The sequence below is a fragment of the Pipistrellus hanaki genome (genome assembly GCF_964339955.1).
Source record: "Pipistrellus hanaki genome assembly, chromosome: 14".
Classification (NCBI taxonomy): Eukaryota; Metazoa; Chordata; class Mammalia; order Chiroptera; family Vespertilionidae; genus Pipistrellus; species Pipistrellus hanaki.
This window is the reverse complement of record NC_140516.1, coordinates 16,791,434-16,807,097: the sequence shown is the minus strand read 5'-3', so window position 1 is coordinate 16,807,097 and position 15,664 is coordinate 16,791,434. Positions and strand designations below refer to the sequence as shown.

Genomic DNA, 15,664 nt, shown 5'->3' with positions numbered 1-15,664 from the left:
GGGGGTGAGGATGAGGATGCCCAGAGATAAACTGCTTCACTCCTTCTGACTTTTATCCATTCAGGCTGGGAAACTGGGAAGTACTGAAGGGGTGTGCAGGGAAGGGAAACTGATAACAAGAAATTTCATCCTTGATAAGGATAATGGTAATAGTGATGGTGACACCCTAAATTAGTGTCAGGACATTTTGCAAAGGGATGGAATTGGTCCCCTTGTTAATGTCATTTTTAATAAGATTTCAAGATTTCTTTTTGGTATCATTAAAAAAAAATCTCTTGAAAAAATACAGTATGTAGATCACTGACCAGTTACATGTAACTATGCTGCCTTCTGCCTCTGCTGAATTACTATCATGAAACATGGGCAAGTCATGAAAAACTTATTTTTGATTTATTTTGTTTGGAAATGAAGGGTGACCTTTGTGATCCTGATGGGCACTTTCACTTAAATATTAGATGGTTCCCAACAATGCTTACAAAAATAAAGTAGTATTGGTAGCATTTTTGCCGAACAGGTGTGTGTGTGTGTGTGTGTGTGTGGGTGGGTGGGTGGTGGGGTAGGTTCAGAATGAGTCACCCCACGACGTGCTTGTGGTATGAGGATTATTTTGAGATAAAAGCAACGTAGACCCGTAAGCTTAATAGAAACATGTCCCTTCTCCTACCCCCCCTTTAATATTTAGAAGAATTTAAATTAGGGGGCCTGGCTCATGATAAGAGTGATCATCAGAAATCACTTCTTATTACCTATTTATTACTGAGCCTGTGCTCTCCCTGCAAGTACCTTCTGAAGCCTCCTTAGCTCAGAATGTCACATCTGTACCTCATTTTCCGTTTCTGTCCCTGAACCTCTCATGTAGCTGGAGGGGGGGGGGGGGGCGGGCGGGGGAGGTCCCATGCGGGGTTCCCATCTGAATGTAATTAAATCTGGTCATGTTTCTCTTACTACTCCGTCTCATATGTGTTTGATTACAAGACCAGCAGAAAGAACCTTGAGGGTAAAGCAAAACTCCTCCCTCCTCCACAAACAAGCTGTAGTCTCTGCTCTCTGTTCCCGTGGGGGAGGGGATGGTGAGGGTGGTAATTCCATTAAGGAAGGTTTCCTGTCCCTTTACCATTGACCTTGATGGAGGGCCTCAGGTAAGAGACAGGGGCACATTCAGAGGCCTCCTGCAGGGCCCTCTTTGGGTGGTTTATTTAGATCAGTCTGTAGTGCTCCGCAGGCCAACGCTCTCGAGGGCTACAAGTGGCCACAGGTGGCCAGAGGGAGAGGCTGGTGACCCGAGAGGGAGGTTCCACCTGCCCACGCGAGCAGGGCAGCCCGGTCCACAGGCGCCGCGCACGCGCTGTGGGTCCCCGGGGGAGGCGCGCACGCGCGGGGGGGGGGCGCGGGGCCGCGCACGCCGGGCCGGGGAGCCACTTCCGGGCGGAGAGGGGCGGGGCGGGGCGGCCTCTAATCTCGGCGGCGGCGGCGGCAGGGGGAGCTCGAGCTTCGCCTCTCACGGGGCTGTCCCGCGGCGAAGGGGACCCCGTGGGCGCCTGTGTCCGAGCGCAGAAGCCGGGGAGCTGGTTCCGGGCTGAAGAGGGAGACAGGCCGCCGCGGCGCCGGAGGAAGGAGGTTGGCCGGGCTCGGGGAGGTGGGCTTCGGAGCGGGGAGAGGGACTGAGTGGGAGGCGGGTCCCGCCGCGGAGGAGAGAGCAGGGTCCAGACTTGGGGGGAGGGTTCGGGTAGGAGGGGTGCGGAGAGGAGGGAGGAAGGGCCCGGGGGTATTGAGGGGCTGGCGGGTGAGCGCGTTGGTGAGTGTTTTCCCCGAACATCCTCGTGTCCGGGCGGAAGGGGGTGACGCCGACCCCCGAGTCTGGACCCCGAGGGAGGGCAGGTTTGCGAGTGGGTGGGAGAGGGCGCCAGGGTCTGGAACTCTCCTCCGTGCAGGGGTAGGAGTGGGCTGGGCAGGCAGGATTTGCTCCTATGCACGGGAGGAGAGAGTTTTGGGGAAGGAGGGAGGAAGGGAGAAAGGGAGGGATGAAGGGAGCGAGGTCGGCCTGTTTCTTAAAGGGAGAGTCCGGTGGAGGCTGGACCCTGGGACTGGGCGATTCCCCGCGGGCTCTGGTTGAATGGGCCGGGCTTCTGGGCTCCGGGCCTCGGTGGGGGGCGGGCTGGGCGGTGCCCCTGGTACCTACCTGGGGGCATTGCTTTGTGGGAGGCTGGGTCGGAGTCTGGTCGGCTGTCGGAGGGGAAGCCTAGGGCCAGCGAGGTTCTGATTCGCTGGTTTGGGGTGCCGGGGGTGGAGTGTGATATCTGGGAGTGAAATCCGAGCTCTCAAAGGAGGGAGAGAACCATTTCTTGACTGCTCTGGCTCATCTAGGCGGGTCGACGGGATAGCAGAAAGCTTCAGAAGTAAACAGACCTGGTTGCCTTTTGCAGAGGAGCGGGGCTGGAAGAGGAAGATGCCCAGTGCGGACGTTTTCATGTTGGTGAGTGGTTTCCCCGAACATCCTGCTTGTGACCAGGCACTTGCCCCTTAAGTTTTATTTTTAGTCCGAGGGATCCGAGTTATGTAGATTTCATCTCGGGTGCTTGCTTTTGGTAGCTGAGCATTTCTGCCACCTTTCGTTTGGGCTTAATGATTAAGGTGGGTAAAGTAACTGAATTAAATATATGAGTACATATTTCATATACGTGAAGAAGAATCTTTTTCAAAATGCTTGTGGTTGGTTTTAATCATTCCCTTCCCATATTACCAGAGCAATTTTAAAACTTCTGGGTCCGTCACATACTAGTTTAGAAGTCATGGTCTCCCGGGCTACAGTTATGATTCCTCAGACGGCTGATACGTCTTATTTTTATGGAAATGAATGAACACCCGCCCTGGTGTTCCGCAGTAGTAAGTGCTTATCCAGTGCTTGTTGAATGGAATCAGTTTGAACTTAAGTGTTTTGTTGGGCTGAGGCGTATACCTGCTGTGGAAGAGGCTGCCTTTCCTCTCCTCCTGAGCTCTTCCTGCTCTGTTTTCCCACCAACCAGGGAGACTAGCATTGCCACATGAGTGTTCACCAAAATGCCGTTTTATTCTTGAGACAGTTATGAGTCCATAGAGGCTCCTTAGTGGGAGAATTGTGGGAACCCAGAACTTTCAAATCGCTACATAGGAAAAATGTCTGCATTTAATGTTTAACAAGTCACCTCACTGAGTTTGATGTCTCTGCAAAATCATGGATTTAGAAGCAGTTCCTTTCCCTCTCTTCGTCTCACCATCCCAGGGAGGCGGTGGCTGTGGAAATGGGCAAAAAGGAACAGTGAGGTTTTCTCATACCCGGTGCTGACTCGCTGTAGTGGCAAAACCTGTAAGGTCCGCGGGACATAGGGAAACGAAGTTCTGGTTTGCGATTGGGAACAAGGATGATTTTAGAGAGAGAAATACTTGGTTTATCTACAGATCCTGCTCTTTCCCAAGTCTTATGGATGGTCAGTAGATAATAAACAGTCTTATTATAATTTCAAATGCTTATTATGTAAGCAATATGTTAGAAAAAATGGAAACTATTATAAATAAGCAAAAAGAAGCACCCCCCTCCCCAAATTCCACTACTCAGGGATAGCAGCGGTTAGCACCTTGGAGGGTTAATGGAGAATGATTTTTAACAGTTGGCAATTTCTGTTTTTCCTCAGCGTGCTTATGTAAGTTAAGATTTTTATGTGTAAGTAGGATATATTAACTTGCTCAGAGATGCGCTTAGTACTTCTTGGGCCTTTGTGCTCCCTTTAAAAGTCTGAGCAGTGAGTGCTTTTATTCAGAATATTAGCTTTGGAATTTGTTTTGTTTTGAAGAATTTCTGTGGCTGTTGCCGTTATTTCTCACTTCCTCAGTCGATAATCTAGAATGTTTAGGGGTGTTGCTTTGCTTGTTGGTGTAAGGAATTCACGTGGAAAACAACAGGTCTTTGAGGTTCATCATTTTCCTAAGACACCATACATGTCGGTTGAGGAACTTTCACTGGAAAAGTTGTCATATTTTCCTCATCTAAACTGTGCTATTTGAAGCTAAAATGTAAAGAACCAGGGTGGGTTTTCAATGGGGGCACTAAATTGCCATGATCTGAGTTCAAGGTGTTTCTCTAGCTACTTTGTATGTTGTTGTGTAAGACATATTCTTGGCCCTCTAACTGGGAAGAAAGGGTCCCAGGTAATAAACATCAGTGCAGGGCAGCATTTTGTAGAAACACAGAAAAAATCATAGAAGTCATATGATGCAACTTCTTATGTTGTGCATGAGTCCTGTTTTAGAATCTCTGGGTAGTCAGTCATCGATCTTTTCTGCTGGGGGGATGAGATGGGCATAAGCTAAAACATAATACAGGGTGGATTCAGGAATAGTAATGTAAGTCTGCCAGCTAATATTTATTGAGCACACATTCCATGTTATGTGCAGAAATAGACACTCTACATTCTCATTTAATGTTCACAAAATCCCTTTGGAAAATATGCTGGCATCTTCCTTTTACAGGTGGAGCACCAGGCTTAGCTAGGCTATCAGCAGTGAAGGGGAGCTACATTTACCACAGCCCATCTGACTTGAGATCCTTCCCTCTTACCTGTAAGGCTGCCTCTGGGTCATCTGCTCCATAAGGGAGAGAGATCGTTGGACTTTGTGACGATGGGAGAGGGTTTGTGTAGAGCAGAAAGGGTGGGATAGCCCCACCCTCAACGGGCACATTGGAAATGGGTATGTGTCTGCCCATGAGAGTGTCTTCAAGAACAGTCTTGTCTGAAAATATGTGTTTTATTATACAAATATTCCTGCCTGTTTTCTTTTACATTGCAGTTAAGGCATTATGTTGAAATTTAAAAAGTTATGCCTATAATGTTATAATCTTTGAGTTTCATCTTAGAATAATAAAGGGACATTATAAAATATTTGTTATAAAAAGAGGTCTTTGGATTTGATAAGATTAAAAACCACATATGTGGACAGTATGCTATGGCAATAAAAGTTGAGGATCAACTGGAATCTATATAAGGCAGACCTTGTATTCCAGAATAAGAAGCTTGGGCTGTCAGTCCTTAATTTTGCCCTCATTTGGTTAGGATTGTCTGCTTGCCTTTTTCCATTTGCTCCTATATGTTATGTCATGGGCTGTACTACTTTCCACCTATGTCTCAGAGAGTGAAATGAGTGAGTATTCATCTGAGAAGTGTGATGCTTTCGGAGAGAATTCAAGCCAGGCAATTTTTAGCAATCTTCCTTCATTCTGGCAACCATTTTTTCATCCCTATTCTTCTTCTCCCTAAGCTAGGGTTACAAGTTGCCAAATACTTCTAAGAAGAAGGCCAGCCTACTCCTTAGGTTGCTTTTCTCTTTTCCTGTCCAGATGGGTAAATAAGGTTACTGCCATTTGTTCCATAGTAATGCTGGTTGGGTTTGAGTGAAAATTGTTTGTCTGGGGCTAAGGTTTTTCATCTCAGGGTGATTTTGCCCTCTAGGATCATTTGGCAGTGTCTGGAAACATTTTTGATTGTCATACTTGAGGAGTGCTAGAGTTCAGGATGTAATTAAAAACCCTACTATGCACACAGTTTCCCACAACCAATAATTATCTGGCCTAAAATGTCAGTAGTGCCCAGGTTGCAGAAACTCTGGTCTAGGGTTCTTAACAGTATTTGCAGCCCAGGCATTAATGTGGGTCATTCCAGGCAGAATGAGTTTTTGTGTGTGTATAATGGGCTTGTTATACTGTTACTTGGGGTTATTTTGCTCATGGATCAAGCCCTGCTGCTTTGGAATATGTATTGAAGAGTTTACAGCATGGTTTTCTGCAGCAGAGGAATATTCTTCGTTCTCACCCCCCACCCCCCGCCATTGATTTTTAGAGACAGTGGAAGGGAGGGAGGAAGGCGGAGGAAACATTGATGTGAGAGAGACATTGATGTGGCAATTGGTTGCCTCCTTGTGCCCCGACTGGGGTGGGGATTGAACCTGTAACCCAGGTACGTGCCTTTGGGTATTGAACCTGAGACCCTTCCGTGTGAGGGCTGACACTCTATCCACTGAGTCACATGGGCCAGGGCCACAGCACATTCTTAAGAAATGCTTTCATTTGCAATATTTCTGCAGCACTTTTTTTAAAAAAAAATATATTTTATTGATTTTTTTACAGAAAGGAAGGGAAAGAGATAGAGAGCTAGGAACATCAATGAGAGAGAGACATCGACCAGCCGCCTCTTGCACACCCCCTACTGGGGATGTGCCCGCAACCGATGTACATGCCCCTGACCGGAATCGAACCTGGGACCCTTCAGTCCGCAGACCGACGCTCCACCACTGAGCCAAACCGGTTTCAGCTGCAGCACTTTTCTTAAAAGAAAGTATTTATTTTATCCTCATCTTTTAAAAAAAAGAAAAGGAGGGAGGAAGAGAGAGGTTGAGAGAAGAGAGAGAAATATTGATCAGTTGCCTAGGCATCCCAATGGAGAATCGAACTCACAACCCTCTGGTTTATGGGACAACATTCCAACCAACTGAGCAACCTGGCCAGAGCTGCAGCACTTTTTTTTTTTTTTTTTTTTTTTTAACAAAACTAAGCCTATCTTAGTTTTGTTTTTCAGGTTAAAAAATAGAGTCTTTCCTGATCTTAGAGCTTTATCTTTAACCCTTGGATCTTTTTCAAGGATGCTTTCTTACTGAATCTCAATTGGGATTTAAGCAATAAATTGAAAGATGGGCACAAAAAGCTCATTTCTAATCCGGTGTCTTATTTGTAGGATTGTCTAGAAGAAAAGGGAGATTATTCAAAATTTTGTTGATAATTTGAGTGGCCAGTGTAGGATGAGCACCGTACTTGGCATTGTTTCAATGTTTAAAATAAAGCAAAACTATAATAAGTAAATAATAATTTCTGCAGCCTTTAGTCTAAAGGAAAAGGGAGTTATAAATAGAGAAACCCTCAAATCCCAGTATTTGGCTTAGTTTTTCAGTCTGTGTGTCAGGAATTTTTAGTAACATTTACCTTCTTAATTAGTCTTTGTCCCATCTGATATTACATAAAGTTGGTACACATTGGTGGCAGAATTGAGAATCAGCCTGGGATTATGACATTTCCATAGGGAATTGATTTGTAGTGAATCAGTTCATGTGTGGAAACATACAGAACCCTACTACTGAGAGAGAAACATGCTATTTGTTGAGGGCGATAGGAGCCCTTGGGAGGGCAGAGAGTAGTTCGTTGGGTATATCAGTTATCTCTTGGCACACTCCCAATTGTGATTGAGGAGATGAAGGGACTATTACAGAGCTGAGCAGGGTTAAATAAGACCAACAGGGATGATGAAACAACTCAGGGTAAGAGCCGTTATTACTCAGTCCTGAAGGAGCCAGGAAGGGTGTAGTTGCTGAAACCCTGAGAGAGCTCAGCTGAAGGAGAAGGTAACCTGTAGGAATGTAGCCACTGCCAACCAGTGGCCTAGCAGGAGGGAAGTAAGAGGAATAAATACCTCAAACTCCTTCATTTCCCGCCCTCTGAACTCCTGCCAGAGACTGTCATTGGTCAAACTCAATTGGGAACCAGAGAATAGAGAGCCTGGGTGATTCAGTTCACACAGGGCAGCCCTGTAAGGCACATACATAGCGGAGCTGGAGAAGGAGCATCTGGAAGAGCAAAGGGAGGTTACCCAGCATGCTAGAAACAAGGTCACATTAGCTCCAAAAGGCACAGCTACAAGGCAGTATCTGAGCAGAGTCTGGAATATTAGAGAAAAGGAATGTTCTCACTGATAACAGAAGGACAGAGTCAGAGGCAAAGTGTTGCCACAACTTCGGCAAGCCTTGTTCCAGTGGTAGCCTTAGGCTCTTAATTGCTGGACAGACCTTTAGGAATCCTGCAGCCTGGCTTCTCTTACTGTGTGGGAATCCCTTCTCCAGAATCCCTATAGTCCAGGCGTGGGTGCGGAATACTTTCTCAGGGAGTTCATTCCATTGTGGGACAGCTTTAATTGTTGGAAAGAGTTTGTTTATCCAGATCACTGAATGTATTAGTTTGGCTGTAAATAAAAGAAAAATCTAAAGTGATATCTTTAAAAAGTAGGAATATTTTTCTCTAAAGTAAGAGAAATCCAGAGTAGTCATTTCCTGATGGATATGGCCATTCCTATGAGGAAATTCTGTCACGTATAATGCATCCCCTCCTGGTCCAGGCTAGCTGCTTTAAGCTTAAGCTATCAGGTTTCTGCTTCATTCAGCAAGAAGAGGAAAGAAGGCCTTGTCCCACTTTTAACTAAAATGTTTTCATGTGAAATTTATTATACATTCAGAAAGTGTATGAAGCACATATCTACATTTTAAAGAATAATAAAGAAAGTAATAATCTCTCTACCACCCAAGTAAAAAGTTAGAATATTTACCCCCAATCCCACGTGCCCTATCCTTCCTTCCCCTTTAGGGATAACTACTATCCTGATTTGGGGGATAATTATTCCCTTGCTGTTTTTTCTTCTTCTTTACATGTGGTATCGCCTATGTATGCAACCCCAAGTTTAGTTTTATTTTTCAATTTGATAAAAATGTATTTATGTTATTATTATTATTTTTTAAAATATATTTTTATTGATTTCAGAGAGGAAGGGAGAGGGAGAGAGAGATGGAAACATCAATGATGAGAGAGAATCATTGATTGGCTGCCTCCTGCACACCCCCTAATGGGGATCGAGCCCACAGCCTGGGCATGTGCCCTTGACTGGATTCGAACCTGGGACCCTTCAGTCTGCAGGCTGATGCTCTATCCACTGAGCCAAACCAGCTAGGGCATCAATGTATTGATATTTATATGTATTCTTCATTTTCCTGTGTTGTTCAATATTTGTGAGATACATATATGTTGTTGCATGTAGTTTTGTTCATTCATTTTCATTGCTGTATAATATTTCTCTATAACTACCACAGTTTATTTCTCCATTTCACTGATGATAGTTATCTCAATTGTTCCAATTTGGGGCTTTTTGAACATGGCCATTATGAATTTTTTTGTACATGGCAAGTGATCACAGAGCTTTTCTTTTTTAATTAATTAATTTATTTTTTTCACAGAGCTTTTCTGGGATTAATTCTTGGAGTAGAATTATTGGATTGTAAGAAATGTATATTCTTAACTTCACTAGATAATGCCAAACTTTTCTAAAGAGATTGATATAACTTATAGTCCTAGCAATAGGGTATTGAAGTTCTTATTCCTATACAGCTTGACAAACCTGATATTTATAGGGCTTTACATATTTTGCCAATTTGGTAGGAATGAAATCTGATTGATTTCCATATGCAATTCCCTGATTACTAATGTGTTCTTTTAAATATTAACTATTTGGATTTCTGGATTTGTGGGTTCTTTAAGTCTTATGACTTATCAATTATTTATCTACTTCTGGTAGTTCTACAAAATTTTATTATATATATTATGTGATTTTGTTACTAGCTTCATGCAAGATTGAAATTGTTACATCTTACCTAGCAAGTGTTTTTTTTATCTAATAATGCTCTCTGACTTAATGTAATATAACTACATGAGCTTTTTGTCCTGAAATAGACAAACTGTAAATGTTGATGTATGAATGACTTACCTTTTAAAAAATATATATATATTATTGATTTTTTACAGAGAGGAAAGGAGAGGGATAGAGAGTTAGAAACATCGATGAGAGAGAGACATTGGTTGTCTCCCACAGCTGTCCCAAAGGGGCCAGGGAACGAATCTGCAACCCAGGTACATGCCTTTGACCAGGAATCAAACTGTGACCGTATAGTGTGCAGGTCGACACTCAACCACTGACCCACACCGGCCAGAGCCATGCTGATCCATTCTTGAACATGTCTTTAGGTAAACATAAATAGATTTCTGGGTCATAGGTATACTGCCCAACAGGTTTTTACGGTAGTTGTGCCAGTTTACATTCTTACATGATTTTCTTAATATATAAATTTTGGATTGAGATTTGGGCAACAAATCTTAAATTTCTTCACACTAAATATTAGAGAGAGCATTGAGAGTTCTTTCCTGAAGTAGTATAGGCACTTTTAAAATGTGAAATGCCCTTTCCCCCCTGTAATTTTCCTAGAGAGTAAAAGCCTTCTGCATTCTTGTTAATGTAGTCTATAAGTATTAATAAACATTTGATGGAAACAAAGCAGCCTTGGTTCTTTTGGGCTCTGTTAAGGGCAGAGTTTAGATTTGTAAAACACCATTTATAGCAGTTAATTATGAGACCAAAATCATAGTTCTCTGGAACTCTTTGGAATCTAAGTAGCTATCCTGATATATTTGTATTCTACGCTCAGTGTTGGGGAGGCTGTTTTCTGGAGACTTTTTCCCAAAGGAATATATCAGTCCTATCTTGACTTTCAGTCTTTCTTAAAAAAACATATTTTACTGATTTTTTTACAAAGAGGAAGGTAGAGGTATAGAGAGCCAGAAACATTTATCAGCCGCCTCCTGCACACCCCTGACTAGGGATGTGCCTGCAACCAAGGTATATGCCCTTGACCGGAATCGAACCTGGGACCCTTTAGTCCGCAGGCAGACGTTCTATCTACTGAGCCAAACTGGTCAGGGCTTGACTTTCAGTTTTAATGGTACCAAGCCTTTGAGACAAATACAAAATCCTGTTTGGAAGGACTCTGGTAGGAATATCAGACAAATATGAGAATACTATGGTATACCTCCTTGTCTAGCTGTATTACAGCAAGGATGGAAGAAAGCCTAGGATTACATGTTAGAAATCTGGAGCCCTTTTTGCCAATCTTAGGATTTTAAAATCTTTCCCAAGAGTCATGGCTATAGCAGTGAACAATGTACTGGATGACTAAAATCAGGTTTCTGATCTGTAAATGTAAGTAGGTAAGTATATAATCCCATTTTGTAGGTAGGCAAAAGGTCACTTGCAACCTTATGCTTGAGTTACAACCTTATGAAGGCAAAGAGTTGCTTAACATCTGTCTTAAAAACTCAGGAGTAGTTCACTATTAACATGCATTTCATCACCTTCATATGTAAGAAAATACAACATAGGCATAAGTCATACTATTGAGAACGTCTGCCCGCACTATCTTTGTGACTTGGGACACTGTGAAGGTGGTTTCCCTTGTTGCTTACTGAAGAGGAAAGGAACTGCTTATCATCAGAGATCAGATTCATTAAATATTTAGTGTTTCTTATCTGCAGTTGTTATTACCTTTACCTCATTTAATATTCACAACAACTCTATGAGTTGATGGTGGTATCTTTTTTTTTTTCTTGTGAACTTTTCATTGAGTTATAACAACAGCATCTATTTTGGCAGATGAGCAAAATCTAGTTGCATAAAAATTTAATAATGTACCAAAGGTCACACAGCTTCTAAGTGAGAGGTAAAATTAAAGTTAAAGACTTAGATTACTAGTCCAGACTTTCTAGGACACCTCAGATGCCTGTAGAACACCATTAACATGACTCAAAGAGTCCACACGAATAGTGATGGGGTGTTGGCTTAGGACAGTACTCAGAGATGGCTGTTGTTTTCACATATCCTGGGTAGTAGCTGGAGTATGTGTTTATGAATTGTCAAAGAAAAAATAGTGTTTTTTTAAAAGTTTCACAATTTTTGCACTTAGTAATTCTGAATGTAGAATCTTTAAAATATATATTTTTAACAATAATGATCCTCTTTGTCTAGGTTATATATAATTGCTCTATACATTTCTAAACTATTATCAGATTCTTTTGGTTCCTTTTATTTGAAGTCCAAAACGTTACTTTCTATTTCTGGAATTGCAGTTTCTGTCTTTGGCCCATTTAGAAACTTGTTTTCAGAAAGACCCCCTTCCCCTTTTTTTTTAAGCCTGTGAATCCATACAAAATCCCAGGTGGTTGGTCTTAGTTGACCATAATCGAATTGCTTCATCATAATGCTTTCTTTTTAAAAATATAAAATTCAGTGGTTTTTAGTATATCCACAGAGTTGTACTACTATCACCACAATCAAATTTAAAAAGTTTTCAGAAGAAACGCCATACTTCTTAGCAATCATTTATGTCCTCCTAATCCCTTAGCCCTAGGCACACACCAAATGATTTTTTGTCTATAGATTTCCTTATTCAGAATGTTTCATATATATAAAGTCATGGAATATGTCATTTTTGTGATTGGCTTTTCCCACTTATAATGTTTTCAAGGTTCATCCATGTTGTAGCATGATCATAACTTCATTTCTTTTTATTGTAGTTATAAGGCTTTTCCTGGAGAATTTTAAATAATGGCTATATCCAATAGTGTTTCTATTTTGTTCTCACAGGGAATATACGGGGTCTCATCTTAAGTTTACTTTCCATATAATAAAATAGTTTGTCATCTCAAGGCTACTTCTAGGATTCATTTTAAAGAAGGGGTTATTATGGGGAATATAAACCCAAAATGATTGGCCTTCAGGATGTCTTGAACCCTTTATAATTATTTTTAAGATTTTGTGTTTCCTAGCATTTTTTTTTGGGGTGTGTGTGTGTGTGGGAGTATAGGGAACTGAGAATTAAAAAAAAAAAAGGTAAAATCATTACACTCATACAGATAGAATATGAATACACATTAAGTATTTTATTTTACTTAGAATGAAGAATTCAGGCAGATGTTATAATTAGTTCAGTTTAAAACAGACATATTTATAGATCAAAAATATTAAAATGAATATGAAATGGAGGCAAAATTAGTTTCTTCCATAGAGGAGAGGGAAGTCATTTGAACCTTTATCAGACATAGCAGATTGCCTGTTTATAGATAAAGATTTGTTTGCATTGCTTTCCTTTTTTTGTTGTTAATCCTCACCTACAGATACTTTTCCATTGATTTTTAGGGAAAGTAGAAGAGAGAGGGAAAGAGAGAGAAGCATCTATGTGAGAGAAACACATCTATTGGTTGCCTCCTGAATGAGCCCCAACCAGGACCCTGGCCAGGGATGTTCCTGCAACCAAAGTACGTGCCCTTGACTGGAATCGAACCTGAGACTCTTTGGTCCACAGGTCGATGCTCTATCCACTGAGCCAAACCAGCCAGGGTTAGTTTGCATTGCTTTCAATCATTTATATTTTATCTACATTATCAATTTATCTACATTATAAAATAACTTCCATGTAATCATAATCAGATAATTATCAGAAAGTCTGAAACTCTTCCAAATCATAATTTTAAATTTAGTCTTACTTCAGTTTTTAAAAGTAGCTTTTTTTTTTTTTTTTTTTTTTTTTTTTTTTTTTTTTTTTTTTACTAGATTTTGAAAGCAGACTTCCCAAAGAGAGACCCAGGGATAGGTCTGAAGTGTATTCTTTTGAACAGGATTACGTGTTAGAAATCTCCAAGAAGTAGCCTTTGTAACTTACTTAGATTATACTTTTCAGCATATATTCAGTATTTCTCATCTCTAATAGCATCATGACTATTGAAGAGGCTTCTATAAATACTTATAATTTGGGAAGTCTGGGTATCCTAACTCAGTGACAAAAGTACATAATCCTATTGAGATAAGTTTGGGAAGGGAAAAGCTCCATGACTACTTCTCCCATGGTGATAGCTTAGGGAAGTCAAGACTTCTCCTTTCTGTGTGAAGAATATGGATTATTTCCACTAGACCTTGCTTATTATCCAAGGAGTTCTCATTTCTAGTCTTCAGAGGATAATGGGCTCCTTTTGTCCTTTGAAAGGTAACTTGAGTGCATATTTGTAATAAGTCATTTAGCTACTTATTGGAAGAGACTGGGACTTTATGGCAAATTCATAGCAGCATTGTATGTTCAGGTTTTCATGTACTTTCCCCCATCTTACCTACTTGCCTTATGCTGAGAAAGTATTTACCAAGAAAACCCATAATTGCTCTTATCTCTACAACCCCTAGCCTGCTCCTCTCCTTGTTGAATTAATTTTATACATTTCAGTCTTCTCTACTAGTTGAAGCTCCCTATAGTGTCTTTCTTGATGAATTTGAGAAGAGAGGTGCTCAAAATCATTAGTTAAAAAAGTCAGCATCTGTCTTCAGTTGATGCCTTGTCCTCACCACAAGTAAATAAATACAACATTTTAAATGACCATTTGGCAGTGTTTAGGGCTATCAGCTTTTATGATGAGCTCAGAAGCTTTGATTTTCCATGAGTGCACCCTAATGACTAGAGCATATTGCATGTCTGTTTCCTTTCGGAAGACAAGATTGTATCACAGTGACGGTAGGGTGCTTTGCCTGAGTACTCCAGTGCCAAGTATGGAGCAATTAGACTTGCACATGTTTGTGGAATAGTACTGAGCATGTCTGTCTTTGTCTTGAGGCATGGCTTAAGGGGAGCACATGGAACGTTAAGCTTTTTGAGAGGAACTTCTCAGTTGGTACTAGGTCTCTTGACTCACATAGTGGAATTTTGGGGGAAGTTTATGGTTTACTCTTTACCTCCTAAGAAATGCTATTGAGACATTTCTGTCACAGACACTAGTGGTTGGTTGGAAGGCTGTGTAGTTTTGCTGCTCAGTTCTTAACTTCTTCAGTGACTCAGGGGAGTTTTCCATTTGGGCTTGTGATCTATTTTTGTTGATGAACTTTAATGCCCTTTGTGGCTCTAAAGACAGTGTTTTCTTATCTATTTATCTTGTTCTTTGAAGTTCTTTAGGATGTGATATTAAATCTGTGTTTTTAGGGCAGAAGTAAAAAATAAATAATTAACTCTTTGGATATTTTATGTATTTTAACTTCACTCCCTCCCCCAGTCTCAGTCTTTAAATTATCGTTTGATCTTAAGATATTAGGTAGTGGGTGAACTGGGTAAAACAGGTTTTTCTTTTCCTCAACAGCCCATTCCTGCTTTAAAACTTGGATTTCTGGCTCTTCTGGAAAAGCTATTGAGGGTTGAATTGTGCAGTGTGTTAGAGGTTAAGAAAGTGGAGGGCGGAGGAAAACAAATCCTTTCTTTTCTGCAGCATTGTAGGGTGGAAGATTTTGATTTTCATTAGGATCTGTCCAAAGAATAAATATTAGCCAGGATGAATGAGTCGATTCATGTGGCTGGGATCTGGCGTTAATAGTTCTAGGAAAGCTTGGTGATGTCTTTGTATCCCCTAAGTTTGGTGATTAGGTCTCAGTAATATGTTACCTATTGGGTAATTATTTTATAAAAGAAGGGGGTGGGGAGGGAAGGGGACAAGTTGTAGTATAGAGAAACTGTTTTTAACCAAGAGTGCCCATCAGAATCATGGGGAGGTTTTATTGGGCTCCACTCTATACTTACTGAACCATCGGGTGGGACATTCTCAGAAAGGCTCGTTGGATGATTTTGATGCACTTCTCTGGCTTTTATGTTCTTCACTAGTGGAAAGAGTATTGACCAAGAAGTTAGATTCTGATGGGGCCTCTGCATGTATTATAGTTTGACCACAGGGAAGGCACACCTTAGTATTAGTCTTTGAGCCTCAATTTCTTCGTCATTGAAAAGAATTGGGTTAGATAGTCTCTAAGCTTCCTTCAAACAACAACATTTTATGATTTTTTTGCTCCTGAAGTTCTTTTCAAATTGATTCCTTTCAGTCTTTTTTCTTTTCTTTTCTTTTTTTTGGAAGCAGGTAATAGTGTAAGTCTCTAGCTGAGAGAAGAGTTTTGAGAAAGCCATTGATAACTGTTCACAC

General features: G+C 41.2%; 1 protein-coding gene across 3 annotated transcripts in view; it reads left to right on the top strand.

Annotated features, from left to right (window-relative positions):
- The first annotated feature begins 1,440 nt into the window (after window positions 1-1,440).
- SGPL1 (sphingosine-1-phosphate lyase 1) overlaps window positions 1,441-15,664 on the top strand; it is a 58,275-nt gene continuing 44,051 nt past the window's right edge. For 2 of the 3 annotated variants that reach the window (XM_084903707.1, XM_084903705.1), the window contains exons 1-2: window positions 1,441-1,617; window positions 2,424-2,473. Coding sequence is in view for 2 of the 3 variants with exons in the window: in XM_084903705.1 (XP_084759831.1) it covers window positions 2,447-2,473 (27 nt within the window). In the remaining variant the exon portion in view is untranslated. Of the gene's footprint in view, window positions 1,637-2,423; window positions 2,474-15,664 lie in introns of all 3 variants that reach the window. The other variant, XM_084903706.1, reaches the window with a different exon arrangement.